Source organism: Podarcis cretensis (genome assembly GCF_951804945.1).
Source record: "Podarcis cretensis genome assembly, chromosome: 13".
In the NCBI taxonomy this organism is placed as follows: Eukaryota; Metazoa; Chordata; class Lepidosauria; order Squamata; family Lacertidae; genus Podarcis; species Podarcis cretensis.
In genome coordinates, this window is record NC_137182.1 from 55247802 (window position 1) to 55265057 (window position 17256).

General features: G+C 50.3%; 1 protein-coding gene across 2 annotated transcripts in view; it reads right to left on the bottom strand.

Moving 5' to 3' along the window:
* GIGYF1 (GRB10 interacting GYF protein 1) overlaps window positions 1-17256 on the bottom strand; it is a 64308-nt gene that overhangs the window by 26099 nt on the left and 20953 nt on the right. Inside the window, exons 3-16 of one of the 2 annotated variants that reach the window (XM_079951755.1) lie at window positions 15808-15883; window positions 14864-14957; window positions 13356-13485; window positions 12330-12425; window positions 10429-10540; window positions 9322-9433; window positions 9186-9226; window positions 7379-7579; window positions 7014-7246; window positions 5342-5501; window positions 5034-5228; window positions 4131-4291; window positions 3066-3225; window positions 1345-1511 (exon numbers count right to left, since the gene is read on the bottom strand). In XM_079951755.1, the coding sequence (XP_079807881.1) occupies window positions 1345-1511; window positions 3066-3225; window positions 4131-4291; window positions 5034-5228; window positions 5342-5501; window positions 7014-7246; window positions 7379-7579; window positions 9186-9226; window positions 9322-9433; window positions 10429-10540; window positions 12330-12425; window positions 13356-13485; window positions 14864-14898 (1803 nt within the window). In that variant the 5' untranslated portion in view covers window positions 14899-14957; window positions 15808-15883. Of the gene's footprint in view, window positions 1-1344; window positions 1512-3065; window positions 3226-4130; window positions 4292-5033; window positions 5229-5341; window positions 5502-7013; window positions 7247-7378; window positions 7613-9185; window positions 9227-9321; window positions 9434-10428; window positions 10541-12329; window positions 12426-13355; window positions 13486-14863; window positions 14958-15807; window positions 15884-17256 lie in introns of both variants that reach the window. The other variant, XM_079951754.1, reaches the window with a different exon arrangement.

Here is a 17256-nt window from a genome sequence, read left to right on the forward strand (position 1 = left end):
GGGAGTTGAGGAAGGGAGAGCGGCTCAACAGGTGATGGCTTGGTACAGTGGTGCCTCGCAAGATGAAAAGAATCCGTTCCGTGAGTCTCTTCGTCTAGCGATTTTTTCATCTTGCAAAGCAAGCCCATTGACGGCTTAGCGGATTAGCGCTATTACCGGCTTTTAGCAGCTTTTAGCGGCTTATCGGATAAGCGGCTTAGCAGCTTAGAAAAAGAGGGGGGGAGGGAAAAAACCCCGCAGGAACTCGCAAGACATTTTCGTCTTGCGAAGCAAGCCCATAGGAAATTCATTTTGCGAAGCGCCTCCAAAACGGAAAACTCTTTCGTCTAGCGAGTTTTCCATCTTGCGAGGCGTTCGTCTTGCGGGGCACCACTGTATAGCGTCTCCATCACCGCCACCATTTAAATGTGTATGCACCGGTGCCTTGGTTCTCAAACGCCTTGGTACTCAAACAACTTGGAACCCAAACACTGCAAACCCGGAAGTAAGTGTTCCGGTTTGCGAACTTTTTCCGGAAGCCGAACGTGCTCCTTTTGAGTGTTACGCTTCCGATTTGAGTGTTATGCTGAGGTCTGTATGTTTGTGCTATTTATTTTGTGTTTTTGTGGCTCTTTTGTTTTGTTTTTGTGACTGTGTGGAACCCAGTTCAGCTACTGATTGTGTGACTGCAGTACATTGTTTATTGCTTTCATCTTACGGATCAATGGTCTCGTGAGATTGCAAAATTCATGTTAAGCTGCTGTCATAGGGTTATTTTTAAAAGTCTGAAATTGATTACAGTGGTACCTCGGGTTGCATACGCTTCAGGTTACATACGCTTCAGGTTACAGACTCCACTAACTCAGAAACAGTGTATCTGAAGAAGTGTGCATGCACACGAAAGCTCATACCAAGAACTGACTTAGTTGGTCTTTAAGGTGCTACTGGAAGGAATTTTTTTGTTTTGACTATGGCAGACCAACACGGCTACCTATCTGTATCAGAAATAGTACCTCGGGTTAAGAACTTTGCTTCAGGATGAGAACAGAAATCGCACAGTGGCAGCGGGAGGCCCCATTAGCTAAAGTGGTGCCTCAGGTTAAGAACAGTTTCAGGTTAAGAACGGACCTCCGGAACGAATTAAGTACGTAACCAGAGGTACCAATGTAATCCATTTTGCATTACTTTCTATGGGAAAGCGCGCCTTGGTTTTGGAACGCTTTGGTTTTGGAACGGACTTCCGGAAAGGAGTAAGTTTGAGAACCAAGGTACCGCTGTACTGCCCTCCATCCGTCGATCTCGGTTAAAAACACAAAAACCTCTCCTTCCCCCCCCCCATCCCCATCCCCTCCCTGGTCCTCTCACCAGCAATGGGGGTGGCGATGGACCCGGAGCGAAAGGCACTCTTCCCCACATCTTAATGACTTCGCCCAGCGGCTGGAAGCCCTCGTCACAGCCTCGCTTCACCAGCAGGGACATGGTGAAGTAGCCGGCCTGGAACCACTCAGCCATCTCTTGAGTCGTGAAGGGGCCTGGCGAGACAGAAAGGAGCAGGTCAGTGATCCGAGGGGGGAGAATTGGGGCTGCGGGTGCAGAGCACACACACACAAACACACACAAACACACACACACACACACACACACACACACACACACCCTTCCTGGCTGCAAAGCTCATCTTTCTCCCCCCCCCCAATTTTTTTTAATCAATTTCCACATTTATAACAGAAATAACATACAAAACACACAAACGAAAACACATTACAATTCTAAAGAAAGGGGGGGGGGACACTTCCAAGACCTAATTTAACTTTCATTGTTAAATGACTTCCTCAAATCCCCCCTAATGGAATTTCATTGTATCACCTTGTAACAGCTCTCCAAAATCATATTTCTAATAAAACTTATCTCCTTCGATTTACTATCCTCTTCTGTTTGATTGGTATTCTAATCCTTAATGCTTTACAATTAATTCTTGTTCTAATCCTAAACCTGTTTGATACTTCCAAGTATCTTCTAATTATCTTATGTTACAATATTTGGCTAAGTATTCTTTGAAGTTCTTCCAATCTTCTTGATACTCCTCTTCTTTCTGGTTACGGATTCTTCCAGTCAGGTCAGCCAGCTCCAAAAAGTCCAACATCGTCATCTGCCATTCCTCTATTGTTGGTATTTCTTCAGATTTCTAATTTTTAGCTAATAGCAGTCTTGCCGCTGTTATTGTTGTTGTTTAGTTGTGTCCGCCTCTTCGTGACCCCCTGGACCAGAGCACGCCAGGCACTCCTGTCTTCCGCTGCCTCCCGCAGTTTGGTCAAACTCAGGCTGGTCCCTTCGAGAACACTGTCCCACCATCTTGTCCTCTCTCGCCCCCTTCTCCTTGTGCCCTCCATCTTTCCCAACATCAGGGTCTTTTCCAGGGAGTCTTCTCTTCTCATGAGGAGGCCAAAGTCTTGGAGCCTCAGCTTCAGGATCTGTCCTTCCAGTGAGCACTCAGGGCTGATTTCCCTAAGAATGGAGAGGTCTGATCTTCTTGCAGTCCATGGGACTCTCAAGAGTCTCCTCCAGCACCAGAATTCAAAAGCATCCATTCTTTGGAAATCAGCCTTCTTTATGGTCCAGCTCTCACTTCCACACATCACTACATCACTACCTTGCTGCTGTAAAGAGGTAAAGGGACCCCTGACCATTAGGTCCAGTCATGGCCGACTCTGGGGTTGCGGCGCTCATCTTGCTTTATTGGCCGAGGGAGCCGGCGTACAGCTTCCCGTGGCCAGCATGACTATGCCGCTTCTGGCAAACCAGAGCAGTGCATGGAAACGCCATTTACCTTCCCACTGGAGTGGTACCTATTGATCTACTTGCACTTTGACGGGCTTTTGAACTGCTAGGTTGGCAGGAGCAGGGACCGAGCAACGGGGGCTCAACCCGTCGCGGGGATTCGAACCGCCGACCTTCTGATCGGCAAGCCCTAGGCTCTGTGGTTTAACCCACAGCACCACCCGCGTCCCACGCCTTGCCGCTGTAGCGGCATACAAAGACAATCAAACATCTTTTTTGGACAATTCCAATCCTACTGCAAAGCTCACCTTGGATCTCCCCCTGGGGATCCTTGTAGAACCACTTCATGGCTGCCTCGTGGGAGAGCGGCAAGGCGGCGGCCGTATTGCGATGGTCCACGATGGTCTGGCTGAAGTGCTCCTCCTCCAGAGAGCTATCCTGCAAGGAAGCCACCATCTTTTCTGCTTCCTGGGGGGGGGGGTGGAGGGGAAAGGGGGCAGGGAGGGTTGGGAGAGAAATGCGCAGGGAGATGATGCGCGTCTGTCGCAAGCTTGCAAAAATGCACACTGAGAAATGCACACAACAACCCCCCCCCCACTACTTCCAAATATTTTGCACTTCGGCAAGTTGGGCTGGATGACCTTAAGACACCTGGAACACCAGCTCCTAGCTATCCCACCATCACTGAAATATTTTTGCTTCAGTATCCAGAGAGGTTTTCTTTACAAACCTGGTATGCGTTAATCCAGGCTTCCTCAAACTTGGCCCTCCAGATGTTTTTTGAGACTGCAACTCCCATCATCCCTGACCACTGGTCCTGCCAGCTAGGGAGCATGGAGTTGAAGACCAAAAACATCTGGAGGGACGAGGCTGAGGAAGCCTGTGTTAATCCGACTGCTTTTCCATGGTCATTGCTATAAGCCACTTACCTGGTTGAGATAGGGGGCAGCCCAAATTGTTAAATTATTATTATTATTATTATTATTATTATTATTATTATTGTTATTGTTATTGTTATTATTATTATTAATTCCCCGCCTATCTGACTGGGTTTTCCCTAGCCACTCTGGGCGGCTTCCAAAAAAATCATAAAATACAACAGTCCGTCAAACATTAAAAGCTTCCCTAAACAGGGCTGCCTTCAGATGTCTCCTAAAAGTCTGTTATGAATCAAAGGCTGGGATCTTGACCTAGTAATTCGGGGGGGGGGGGACAGCCCCCGCCTTAGAAAGAAGATTCAGAGCTTCCGCACTGAATGTGGGAGCCAGCCACGAAAAGATGTTTGCTGCAACCAACCAGCCAAGCCACACAAGCCAGAGTCCAGGCGCGATCCCATGCAGAGTGATTCCCTTGGCCCTGCGACCCCCGCTCACCTGCTGCAGGTGGTTCATCCCGTCCTCATCCTCGTTGTCCCCAACTGTGAATTCAGTAGTAGTAGCAGCAGCAGCAGTTGCGGACGAGGACGCCGGTGTGGGAAGGGCAGCCACAGCAGCCGGGGTGAGCTGAGCCGGGTGGCTGAGGAGGCACGGATCCCCTGGAGGTGGGAGAGGGGAGGGAGGGAGGGAGGAGGGTTCATTCCCTTGCACAGACCAACCCCGTCTCCGAGAGCCCCCCAAACAACAAGACAACAGGGGCAGAAGAGGAGGCTCCCTTGTTGGTTACGAAACCAGCCCGGCCCATTTCTGCCCCTGCCAACCCTTTCCCTTGCTGCCAGGTTTCCTCAAGATTTAACGGTGTTGCTGCCCGCCTTCTCCACCAATCTGCAGCAGAAGGTCAAGCAGCCGCCGGTTGTGACGCTCTGGAAGCGCTAGGACAGGGGTCGGCAACCTAAGGCCCGTGGGCCGGAAGCGGCCAACAGAGGCTGTTTTAACCAGCCCACGAGCCACCCCTGAACCGAGCCACCCACTTGGCGAGTCCCTACGTGCTGTGCTAAACTGGCACAGCGCAGCGCAGGGACTCTCCATTTCCGGCATCTGGGCATGCGCAGAAGCGATTTCCAGCGCCACAGACATGCGTAGATGCAATTTCCGACATCTGGGCACGCGCAGAAGCGATTTCCGGTGCCATGGACATGCGCAGGTGCGATTTCCGGCATCTGGGCATGTGCAGAAGCGATTTCCAACACCACGGACATGCGCAGATGCAATTTCCGGCATTGTGCTGTGCCAGTCTGGCCCACAGAGGATCTCCACAGGCCTGGTACGCCTTGCCGACTCCTGCAGTAGGAGGAGAAGGGGAGAATCGCAGGCCTCTTCTTCCCTCCCTCATCCACATACCATCGAGAGCTTCCTTCTCCTTGTTGCCACCAGGTGCCAGCCCCGAGACCTCCACCTTCGATGAGACCCCCGGCGTGACACTCTCGCATTCACCCACGGGGGCAGTAGCAGTGGGAAAAGAGGGGCCCGTTCGCCACGGGGCACCGGGAGGAGCAGGCAGTTTCTCCTCCGGCACTTGCCGGGGCTCCTTCCGTTCTAAGAGAAAAGGAGGGGAAGGGGTGCAGAAAGAGGTTATTGGGGGGGGGCTCAAGCCTACAGCCTTCCTGCCCTCTCTCCAAGGAGCAGGTCCACCTCCCCCAGCCTCTCACCTCTCTCCGGCCCCTCCTTGGCCGTGGGGCTGGCAGGGACCTCCCCGCCCTCTCTCCTGTCGCCGTCCTTGGCCTCCGGCAGCTCCTCCTCCTCCTCCTCTTCTTGCAGGGGCTGGAAGCTTAACTCCTGCTCCTCAAGGATCGGCTCTTTGGGGCTCTTCTGCAGAAGGAGAAGAAAAGCGAATATTGTCGGCTTTAAGAAGTCTTGCTTCACATATCTCTGTCTCTGCTGGGTCTCGCAGCAGCCATCAGCAGCCCTACTCTCGTGTAAGCACCGTGGATCTGGGCCCATAACCCTGTCGTTGGGATGTGTCCTGGGAGGCGGGGGCAATTCACAGGCTCCCAGCTGCCTCCAGCCACCGGACGGCATCCAGGCAAACTCCGGACTCCCTTGGAACAGAATCAATCAGCGACTCATAGCTTCAGAAACTTGAGCACGCTCTAATCAGCAGAGTGAATAACTCTTCACAACGGAAGTGGCGGACAGGGGCATATGTAAGGCGTATTTACAAGCATTTATTCGGCATCAGAACAAAGGAAAACATGTCTGCTTCCCTTCGTGTCCAAGCAAAAAACATAGGCAAAAACTATATACGACGGAAGTTCCCAGCAGACTATGTTGGAAGTAAACAGACACGTAACATGCAACAACTCCACATGCCTGCTCCAAAAATGGAATGAAACTATATCCTAACAGAATAGTCATGTGGGGGGTGGTTGGGGATACCCCTCATCACCATACACAGTCCTTATTCAGCAGGAAGGGATCCAGTTGGGAAAGGAAGGATGGCCAATGGGAAGGAAAGGAACAAGAACCAGGCCGCAAGGGAAGGAACAACCAAACCTCCAAGGAGAGGGAGAGAGACAGAGAGATACTTGGCAGGGGCTATATGACCTCCTCTCACCCCAAGGAGTAAATTGTATTATTATTATTAATTATAATTATCATCATCCTGCTACTGCCTTTTCCCCAGACTAGGCCTCAAGACAGCTTACACAAATTTTAAAAAATACAAAAAGCTAAACAGCACATTAATATATTAAAAAATAACTTAGCAAGAGTTAAAACAATACAGGGGTACCTCTGGTTGCGAACGGGATCCGTTCCGGAGCCCCATTCGCAACAGGAGCAGAACGCAACCCGCATCCGCGATTCACTGCTTCTGCGCATGACGTCACTTTGAGTGTCTGCGCATGCGTGAGCAGCGAAACCCGGAAGTAACCCTTTCCGGTACTTCCGGGTCGCCGCGGGACGCGACCTGAAAAGATTTAACCCGAAGCATCTTTAACCCAAGGTATGACTGTATTTTTTAAAAGCAGATCAATTACAATACAAATAATAAAAACAGAACAATTTAAAAACCATTTCTGTAAGGAACAATTAGCCCCCAAGGGCCTGTCGGAATAAAAGTCTTCAACTGCAGGCGGGAAAACAGTGGCTTAGAAGGCAATTAGTAAGCCAATAACAATCATTATCATCTCCTCTCTCCCCCTAGATGAGAGCAGACCCCCAATGGATAAGCCCTAGATCTGTATCTGTGTGGGTGAGAGAGACAGACAAACAGACAGACAGACAGACAGACAAATGGGGGGGGGGACCCCGAGCAGAGAAGACCTTTTCCCTAGCGATTTCTGGGGAAACGCTGTTGGAATCTAGGAACCTTCTGCACACCTTGAGGGACATGAAGGCCCCGGAGGAGTCGAAGGTCCCCATCTCCTCTTCCTCGTCCTCCAGGCACCACTCGGGGAGGCCGTCCTTGTCGTCCTCGAAGCTGTCGCTGTTGTGCCTGTGCCGGCGCCCGCTCCGCGGCTCGTCCTCCCGCTCCCGGAAGTCAAAATCGAACTTCCGCCGGCGCCCCTCTCCACCGTGCTCCCGCCAGCCCGCGGACCGAGGGCCTCCTCCGTCTGTGGGGAGAGAGGGAGGTTTGAGGGCAAACCCATTTCTCCTTCCTGCGGCCTCTGCGGGGGCCGGAACCGGACGCCGGACGCCCTCTTCCTCCTCGCTCCCCCAAGCTTGCTTCCGCCATGGGCTCTCACCTGGGCTAGCAGACCGCCAGCGCTCGCTCTCCCGCCGGGGGCCTCCACTCTGCCGCCAGCTGCCCCCGGCCACGGCCACAGCACCGCTGCTGCCCTCTTCCTCCTCCTCGTGCTCCTCTCGGAGGGTGCGCCAGTTGTCGCTGTCCGAACGGGCAAACTCCTTGCGCCCCGGGGGAACCACCTCCTCAAACGGAGCCCGGGCTTCAAATAAGGAGGGAGACGACGGCGGATAAGCTGGTAGAGTGCAATACGCTTAATCTGTGGGTCGTGGGTTTGAGCCCCACGTTGGGCCAAAAGCTTCCTGCGTTGCAGGGGGTTGGGCTAGATGGCCCTTGGGGTCCCTTCTAACTCTATTAGGGCCGTCCCACCTCAGGGACACCAATCAGTGGGATAGGACCTGCCACACCCAAAATGAAGGCAGCTTTTAAGCAGGGAAATTGATGGAGCTTCCATGGCTTTCTGTGTGTGACTTTCATGGAATCACAGAATTGTAGTCGCACGGGACCCCGAGGGTCATCTAGTCCAACCCCCTGAAATGCAGGAATCTCAGCTGAAGCTGTGGCAGGTGGCCATCCAGTTTTAGTTTCAGAACCTCCAATGATGGACCTTCCACTGTTGAAAGGTTTGTAACGGAAGTCCATTCGTTTGTTTTTTATTATACAGGCTCTATGACCAGTTATTTCAATACCCATCAAATTGAGGCTGAAGAATTAATTTGTGTCAAATCTACGCAAGCTTATATAGTAGAGACACGTTACTCATGAAGCAAAACGGGTTGGCATACAGACTTCTGGTTGATCGCCTGATTAATGGCGGACGGGAGCTCTTTCCGCTGAAAGAGCCCCGGCGCTTTGAAGACAGGGGTGACCGCGAGAGCGTCGCGGAACCCCGAAAAAAACTCAGATTGAGCATTCTGAGGACCTGGTATTCCTGCGATTACCCCTGGGCGACTCCCCCGCTCCCCAGTAAGCTCTTAAAAGAGCCTGAGAGCGAGCCTAGGGGTCTCTAAGCCAGACTTTAGGTGTGAAGGGTCCAGTGTGGTCCGCTGAGCCCTCCCACCCAAGCCAGGATCTTACTGGCCCAGGAGCGAAAGAGTAGCCGAGAAAGATGGAGCGCAATTAAGCGCTTCCCTGGCAAGGCATATGCAAACGGGAACTGCGTACAGTGGTGCCTCACAAAACGAAAAGAATCCGTTCCGCGAGTCTCTTCGTCTTGCGGTTTTTTCGTCTTGCGAAGCAAGCCCTTTGACAGCTTAGCGGATTAGCGGCTTAGAGGATCAGCTGATATGCGGCTTAGCGGATCAGCTGATAAGCGGCTTAGCGGATCAGCGGATAAGCGGCTTAGGAAAAGGGGGGAAGGAAAAAAAACCCGCAGGAACTCGCAAGACATTTTCGTCATGCGAAGCAAGCCCATAGGAAATTCGTTTTGCGAAGCACCTCCAAAACGGAAAACCCTTTCGTCTAGCGGGTTTTCCGTCTTGCAAGGCATTCGTCTTGCGGGGCACCACTGTACAGGTGAGCTAGCAGAATGGTGAGAGAACTATGGAGTGCCCCACACTCCAGAACCAGAACAGGCGAGTGAAGCCCCCTCTTCTGCGCCCAGCAACAAAAAGCAGCAGGCCAGAGCTCTCCTCTGCTACCAGTAATGCCCGCAGGCTAACAACGGCTCCTCATTTCAAAGGCGGATAGCAGGACCTGTTCCCTTCCTGCACAAGGGAGGAAGAAAGCTGGCGGGGGGCAAACTGCTCCTAGGACGAATCTTGCCAACCCGCTGACCACCCTGCGATCTAGGTGGGAAATCACTGTACCTCCTTCCCGTCGGATGGGCTTCTCAAACCGTCGTTCTCCTCTGCAGGAGAAGAAGAGGGTGTCAGAGCAAGGGAAGAGGGCAGCAGGTTCCCACAGCAACCCACAGACACAGCTCCCCCCCAGACCCCTACTCACCGGTCATCCCAACTCTGGCTGCGGTGTATCTCGCGGACCCCACCGCGGCCAAATGCCCCTTCTGCCTCCTCAATGCTTCTTTGGTAAAAGCCACTCTCGCCACGGCCACGGCCTGTTTAGTTGTGGGGTGGAGAGAGGTAAGGTGTCAAAATAACATCGATTGATTGACTGCATGCATATCGCATCCTGGGACGCGGGTGGCGCTGTGGGTTAAACCACAGAGCTACTTGCTGATTAGAAGGTCGGCGGTTCGAATCCCCGTGATGGGGTGAGCTCCCGTTGCTCGGTCCCTGCTCCTGCCCACCTAGCAGTTTGAAAGCACGTCTAAGTGCAAGTAGATAAAGAGGTACCGCTCCGGCGGGAAGGTGAACGGCATTTCCGTGCACTGCTCTGATTCGCCAGAAGCAGCTTAGTCCTGCTGGCCACATGACCCGGAAACTGTACGCCGGCTCCCCGGCCAATAAAGCGAGATGAGTGCCGCAGCCCCAGAGTCGGCCATGACTGGACCTAAAGTTCAGGGGTCCCTTTACCTATACTGAATCCATGTCTCTCTAGGAGCTCAAAAATGGCAGTGTAGATGCTTCTCTCCCCTCCTCCCCTAATTCCCTCAGCAAGGTAGGTGAGGCTGAGAGAGACACTGACCGGCCTCCAAGCTCACCCACCCAGGGAGCTTCATAGCCAATCAGGGAGATTTGAACCCTGATCTCTCCCAGGTCCTAGTCCAGCACTCAAACCACTGCACCGGCTTTCGGAAACAGGAACCCACTCGCCGCCTCCCCAAGGGAGAGGAGGGGAAGGTGGCAAGACAGAAAGAAGAAAGTAAGAGTTTGGATTTGATACCCCGCTTTATCACTACCCGAAGGAGTCTCAAAGCGGCTAACGTTCTCCTTTCCCTTCCTCTCCCACAGCAAACACTCAGTGAGGTGAGTGGGGCTGAGAGACTTCAGAGAAGTGTGACTGGCCCAAGGTCACCCAGCAGCTGCATGTGGAGGAGCAGGGAAGCGAACCCGGTTCACCAGATCACGAGTCCACTGCTCTTAACCACTACCACCACACTGGCTCTCAGGAAAGGGAGCCAACCCGCCCGCCCCCAGGATGCCTCCGTACCTCGGCTCCGGGTGGTGCCTCTCCCCCGGGAGACTCCGGCCGGGGCAGCCCCAGCCCCCTTTCCCATCAGCCTTAGCACCGCAACACTGTTCACAGACATGGAGAAGTTCCTCTGAAGCAGGTATTTTTGGGGGAAAGAGAGAAAGCAGAATTTGAGAAGAGGCGGCCTCTGGATCTACTCTCTGTCAAAAGCCCGCCCTGCCATCGTGAAGACCTTAAGAACAGACTGCTTCCCTTATATTCCCAGAAAAATATCTTTAAAGGGCAGTGGCAACTAAAAACGACCTAAACTCGCCCGCTCGAGTGGAAACACCTGGACTATTGGATGAGAGTGATTCACGGGAGAGCAATACAGAATCCACACAGCGATATAAATAACTGTTTTTTTAACCCACTTGCGGAGATAACTCAGAGGTGAATGAAAAGGAAAATGAGTAACGACAAGGACTGAGAAGAGGGACTGAAAATATCATTGTAAATATGAAAGCAGCAGAAATATTCGAGGATTGGACTCCTGCCAATCAAGAAGCATGGGTACCCCCCACAAAAATTAACAATTGGGAAATAATTGGATTATATGATGTGTATTGTTATAATTTGGATTAATTGGTTTGATGTGTTTAATTTGGTAAATGGAAACATAATAAAAATTATTTTTAAATAAAAGATAAAAATAAAAACGACCTAAACTCTATGTACACATCTACATGCGCCCCATTATATTTTAAACTCAAGAGAGGCCAATGAACATACATCTTATTTTAATGAATTGACTTCTGCACAACTTCGGAAAGCTATTACAGAGTTACGATTAAATACAATAAACTCTGCCTATAGAGATGGGAGACACAGAGGCATACCAACAAACGAACGCGTTTGCATTAGGGGATGTCCTGAAGTAGAGGACCTTATGCATTATATCTTGCGCTGGCCCTTATATAATGAAGTAAGAGAACGATTTTTAGCACCTATAATGACAAGGTCCTCTGGCCAGATCCCCTCTGACATTTTATATCTCCTCGCAGACACAGATAAGTATGTGACCTGGCCTGTAGCACTCTTTGCAACTGCTGCTAGGAAAATTAGAGCAAATTATATCACCAAGGTAGCCACCAACTGTAAAGGAGATGAATTTATTTGACCCTATCTACATCAAGCTATATTTTATCTTTATCACCAAACTCCGAATACAATTGCACACTGTATTAATTAACACTATCTTTTAATATATTAGTGGCCATGTGATAATTTTAACTTATAAATTTTATTGTTTAATGTCTTAATTTGTATACAGTGGTACCTCGGGTTAAGTACTTAATTCGTTCCGGAGGTCCGTTCTTAACCTGAAACTGTTCTTAACGTGAAGCACCTCTTTAGCTAATGGGGCCTCCTGCTCCTGCTGCTGCTGCTGCCGTGCCGCCAGACCACGATTTCTGTTCTCATCCTGAAGCAAAGTTCTATAACCCGAGGTAATATTTCTGGGTTAGCAGAGTCTGTAACCTGAAGCGAATGTAACCTGAGGTACCGCTGTATTAAGATACTTTTATAGCTCTGTTTAGAGTAGGAAATGTCTTGATAATATAAATGTTTTACGTTTTTTGTATCAGTCCAGTATATTTTCTTTGAATTGTTGAATGATTCTGTGTACGTTGCGGCAGCCTTTGGCCATGTGCAACAAAACTGACCGACTGCTGGGCATGGCCAAAGGGGGCCCATCAGGTCCAGCATCCAGTGCCCCACCAGGTGCCCCAATGGGGAACCAGGATCCAAGCGCAGGAGCAAAACTCTCCCCCCCTCCTGCCGTTTTCCAGCAACTGAGATTCAGAAGCACGGCTCCTCCGACTGTGGAGGGCACAGCCCAGCCGCTGTAGCTAGGATGCAGCCGCCGCTGCCGCTTTTACCTGCTCCTCTTCCGTTAAGGGAACCAGCGCCAGAGGCTGCAGAGGATCGTCCTGGAGAATGGCAGAGAACTCTTTATCCTGGATCTCCTCCGGGACCTGTGGAAGGAGGAGCATGGAAAGGAAGCCGTCAGGAGCCCACCCAGATTCTTCCCAACCCAGCCGAACGCTCTGGCAGGGGTCGACCCCAGAGACGGGTGGGGAAAGTAAAGAAGATACAGGAATGGGGCAAAAGAAGCAAGCTGCAACCTCAGCAATTGCTGTTCCCTTTCAGCTTAGCAAAAGGGAAGGCACCGTATTTTTCGCTCCACTTTTTCCCTCCTGCAAAGTAAGGGGAAATGTCTGTGTGTCTCATGAAGCGAATGCTGCACGGAGGAGGGACGTGTAAGTGGATCCTGTCCGCTTTGCTGCTTTAAAGCGAGCCAGGGAGGAGGGAAGGAAGAGGAGCCATGGCCCCCATCCGTTCCCCCCTCCGCGGCTCGCTTTAAAGCAGCAAATTTAAAGCAGCAAAGCAGACGAGGATTGCCTGCTTCGCTGCTTTAAATACCGTATTCTTTGCTCTATAAGACTCACCTTTTCCCTCCTAAAAAGTATGGGGAAATGTGTGTGCGTCTTATGGAGCGAATGCAGGCTGCGCAGCTATCCCAGAAGCCAGAACAGCAAGAGGGATTGCTGCTTTCACTGCGCAGCGATCCCTCTTGCTGATCTGGCTTCTGAGATTCAGAATATTTTTTTCCTTGTTTTCCTCCTCCAAAAACTAGGTGTGTCTTATGGTCTGGTGCGTCTTATAGAGCGAAAAATACGGTAGTTTAGTATAATATTTGATTCAGAATACTTTGTTCATTTTTTCCTCCTCTAGAAACTAGGTACGTCTTATGGAGCGAAAAAATATGGCGATTCAAAGATTGTAAACAGAGGAGAAAGTAATTCGAACCTGGGGCGGAGCTTGCCCGGTCCACCCCACCGTCCGCCCCGTGGTCAAGCAGCCCTACATGCTCGGGGCACGACCCGCAACCGTGCGGCACTCACCTTGTTGTCTTTCACGTAAAGTGCTAACATCTCTTCCCGCCCATATCGGTATTCGGCTAGCTTGTACTTTGGCATGGCAGGGGAGGGTGGGGGGGAAGCGACGCTCCCGCCACTGGAGAGAGCGCGGAGCCTGAGGAAAGAAGGAAGAGGAGGGAGGAGGTGTGTCAGGCGGGCTGGTGTGGAGGACTCCCTGGTCCTGAATAGGGTAACTGTGCCCCTGAAGGACCAGGTGCGCAGCCTGGGAGTCATTTTGGACTCACCGCTGTCCATGGAGGCGCAGGTCAGTTCTGTGTCCAGGGCAGCTGTCTACCAGCTCCATCTGGTACGCAGGATGATACCCTATCTCCCCGCTGTCTGTCTCGCCAGAGTGGTGCATGCTCTGGTTATCTCCCACTTGGACTACTGCAATGTGCTCTACGTGGGGCTACCTTTTAAGTGACTCGGAAACTACAACTAATCCAGAATGCGGCAGCTAGACTGGGGACTGGGGGCGGCCACTGAGACCACATAACACCGGTCTTGAAAGACCTTCATTGGCTCCCAGTACGTTTCCGAGCACAATTCAAAGTGTTGGTGCTGACCTTTAAAGCCCTAAACGGCCTCGGCCCAGTATACCTGAAGGAGCGTCTCCACCCCCATCGTTCTGCCCGGACGCTGAGGTCCAGCGCCGAGGGCCTTCTGGCGGTTCCCTCACTGCGAGAGGCAAAGCTACAGGGAACCAGGCAGAGGGCCTTCTCGGTGGTGGTGCCTGCCCTGTGGAACGCCCTTCCAGCAGATGTCTAAGCGATAAATAACTACCTGACATTCAGAAGACATCTTAAGGCAGCCCTGTTCAGGGAAATTTTTAATCTGTGATATTTTAGTGTATTTTTGGTTTTTATGGAAGCCGCCCAGAGTGGCTGGGGAAACCCAGCCAGATGAGCGGGGTACAAATAATAAATTATTATTATTATTATTATTATTATTATTAGGCGAACAGCAGGGAGGAGGGAGCTGTCTCTTCCCGCTCAACCCCTCAGGTCCAGCAAGTCCTCCTTTCCCACTGGAGGTCAGCTCTTTGCCCCAGCTTCCCTCTGCCCCAGAGGGCCTTTCTGGGCGCAGCAGAGCCTCAAAAGACACAAACTCAGAACAGCAGATGAAATTGATGGTCTATGCAGAATTGGATAAATTAACAGGAAGGATTCGAAACCTGCGGGGCCAGAGATTCTTAGAAGACTGGAGTAAATATACAAACTATTTGAAAAGTAATGGGAATTAACAGATTACGCTAGTAGGACTACAGGAAGTTTTGTAAGGAGGATTATCTGAAATATTGCAAAAAAAGACTATGAGGAGAATGATAATTAAGAGTAACAGAGAAATTAGGAAATGCAGAATAAGTGACAAAGAACAGAAAATCATCAGAGGTGTTGACGGAAGTCTAAAACGTTGTATAAGAGAAGTTGTTATATGATTGTTGGAAATATGTTTTTAAAAACCAATAAAAATGTATATAAAAACACACTCACCACTCTGGCCCAAAGTTCAGTGTCTCGGCTGCCATCTCTACCGCTCCCGGGCTGGCTTTCCTCTGGCGCTTATCTTCTTCTCTTCCCCAAAAACCTGGTATTCATTGTATTCAGTTATCTATTGAATCCACAGCCCATGTTTCCCCTCCAAAGGAGCTCAAAGCAGCTGATGTGGTTGTTCTCCTTTTCCTCACTTAACCCCCACAACAACCCTACCAGGTAGTTTAGGCCGACAGGAGGTGACTGTCCATCGTCCGTCCCCCCCAACGTCACACCTAGTGAGCTTCCCGGGCCGAGTGGAGATTTGAACCCTGGTCTCGCCCGGGTCTTAGTCTGACACTCTAACCGGTGGCTCAGTGGTAGATGGAGAGGGGTGTCAAAGGACCCTTCAGGATTTAACCTCCTTCCCCCGGGCCTGTAAGACAGAGCTATTCCGCCTGGCCTTTAATTTGAATTCAGCCTGATCTTTTATTCCCCTTCCTTCCCTCTCCTTTTTATGAAGATCACCCGCTCTGAGACCCCACAGCTAATTCTCCCCTGGCCTCCTCACTGGCCCAAGTAGGACCAATGCAGCCAGCTAGCCCTGGGGATTATTCAATTGATTTTTGAATTTTATTGTTATTCATGTTTTTATACTGTATTTTATGCTGCTTTTTTGCTCTATAAGACCTGGTTTTTGAACCAGGAAGGGCGGGGTATAAATAATTTATTATTATTATTATTATTATTATTATTATTATTATTTAGGCAACCACAGCAAAAGGGTTTCTCAGTTTGAGACAAAGTGCACTCACATCCCTACAGAGTTAAGCCAAGAGGTGGAAAGAAGGAAGAAAGGGGTCTCTAGAGAACTAGAGGTTCAGGATCCTGGGCTTCTGGGCTGGGGGTGGCTGACAGGAGACAGAGGAGGAGGAGAAAGGGGGTGTTTCAAGCATGCTGCCCACCTGCGTTATAGCTTAACAAGGATCCGCCCTGGATCACCCCCTCAGGTTGGGAAGTCCAATCTCAACAGCAGGGAACCTGCAGAGAAGAGATCAAAGGCATATTACGACTTGAAGATTATTCATAGAATCATAGAATCCTAGAGTTGGAAGAGACCCCAAGGGCCATCGAGTCCAACCCCCTGCCAAGCAGGAAACACCATCAGAGCACTCCTGACATATGGTTGTCAAGCCTCTGCTTAAAGACCTCCAAAGAAGGAGACTCCACCACACTCCTTGGCAGCAAATTCCACTGTCAAACAGCTCTTACTGTCAGGAAGTTCTTCCTAATGTTTAGGTGGAATCTTCTTTCTTGTAGTTTGGAACCATTGCTCCGTGTCCGCTTCTCTGGAGCAGCAGAAAACAACCTTTCTCCCTCCTCTATGTGACATCCTTTTATATCTTTGAACATGGCTATCATATCACCCCTTAACCTCCTCTTCTCCAGGCTAAACATGCCCAGCTCCCTTAGCCGTTCCTCATAAGGCATCGTTTCCAGGCCTTTGACCATTTTGGTTGCCCTCCTCTGGACACGTTCCAGTTTGTCCGTGTCCTTCTTGAACTGTGGTGCCCAGAACTGGACACAGTACTCCAGGTGAGGTCTGACCAGAGCAGAATCCAGTGGCACTATTACTTCCCTATTCAAACAGAAGGGCTGGTGATTTTGGGGGTGCGTTGCCCAGAAGCCTGGGGCTGGTGGCCCAGGAATCCCAGGCGGGTGAGGCGGGCAAACTGCCTCTGCTGCCCCTCTTTGCATGGTCTGGGTCCAGCATGCCACTGACTCGCCGGAGCAAATGTCATGAAGCCCAGCAAAAAATATGCTTGTGCTTCAGTGGCAGATGAAGGTGGTGGAATTCATGGAGCTGGCTGATCTCACCGGGAGAATCCGCGACCAGAAAGGAGAGGACTACCAAGAAGACTGGAAGAAATTTAAAGACTATTTGAACAAATATTCTAATACTAAAGATATGTAACGACTTGGAAAAACCAATCAGGCCTAGGATTGAATTAGATTTAAATATCTAAATAAGAAAATGTACTATAAGAAAGGTAAAGAAGTTGGAATATGACTGTAATATTGTTTTTTGAAATAATGATATTGGAAACTGCTACATTCAAATTAAGAGGAAATTCAGATGGAGGAGATTAGAGGAAGTCAATTAATGCATATGAAAAAGGATTTTAATTAATTAATTGAATTTCTCCCCCCCCCCCCCGTTTAGGTATTTTAAGTTTGTTATTCTTTTTTTTTCTTTTCCTTTTCCCTTCTCTATTGTGTTGTTGCATATTTTCTTTTGTGTTACGTTTATTGAAAATTAATAAATATTATGGGGGAGGAGGTGCTTGTGCTTCTTCCCTGTCCCAAAAATACAATAGCGTCTGCCCACCCTGCAGCCATGCAGTATGGGTGGC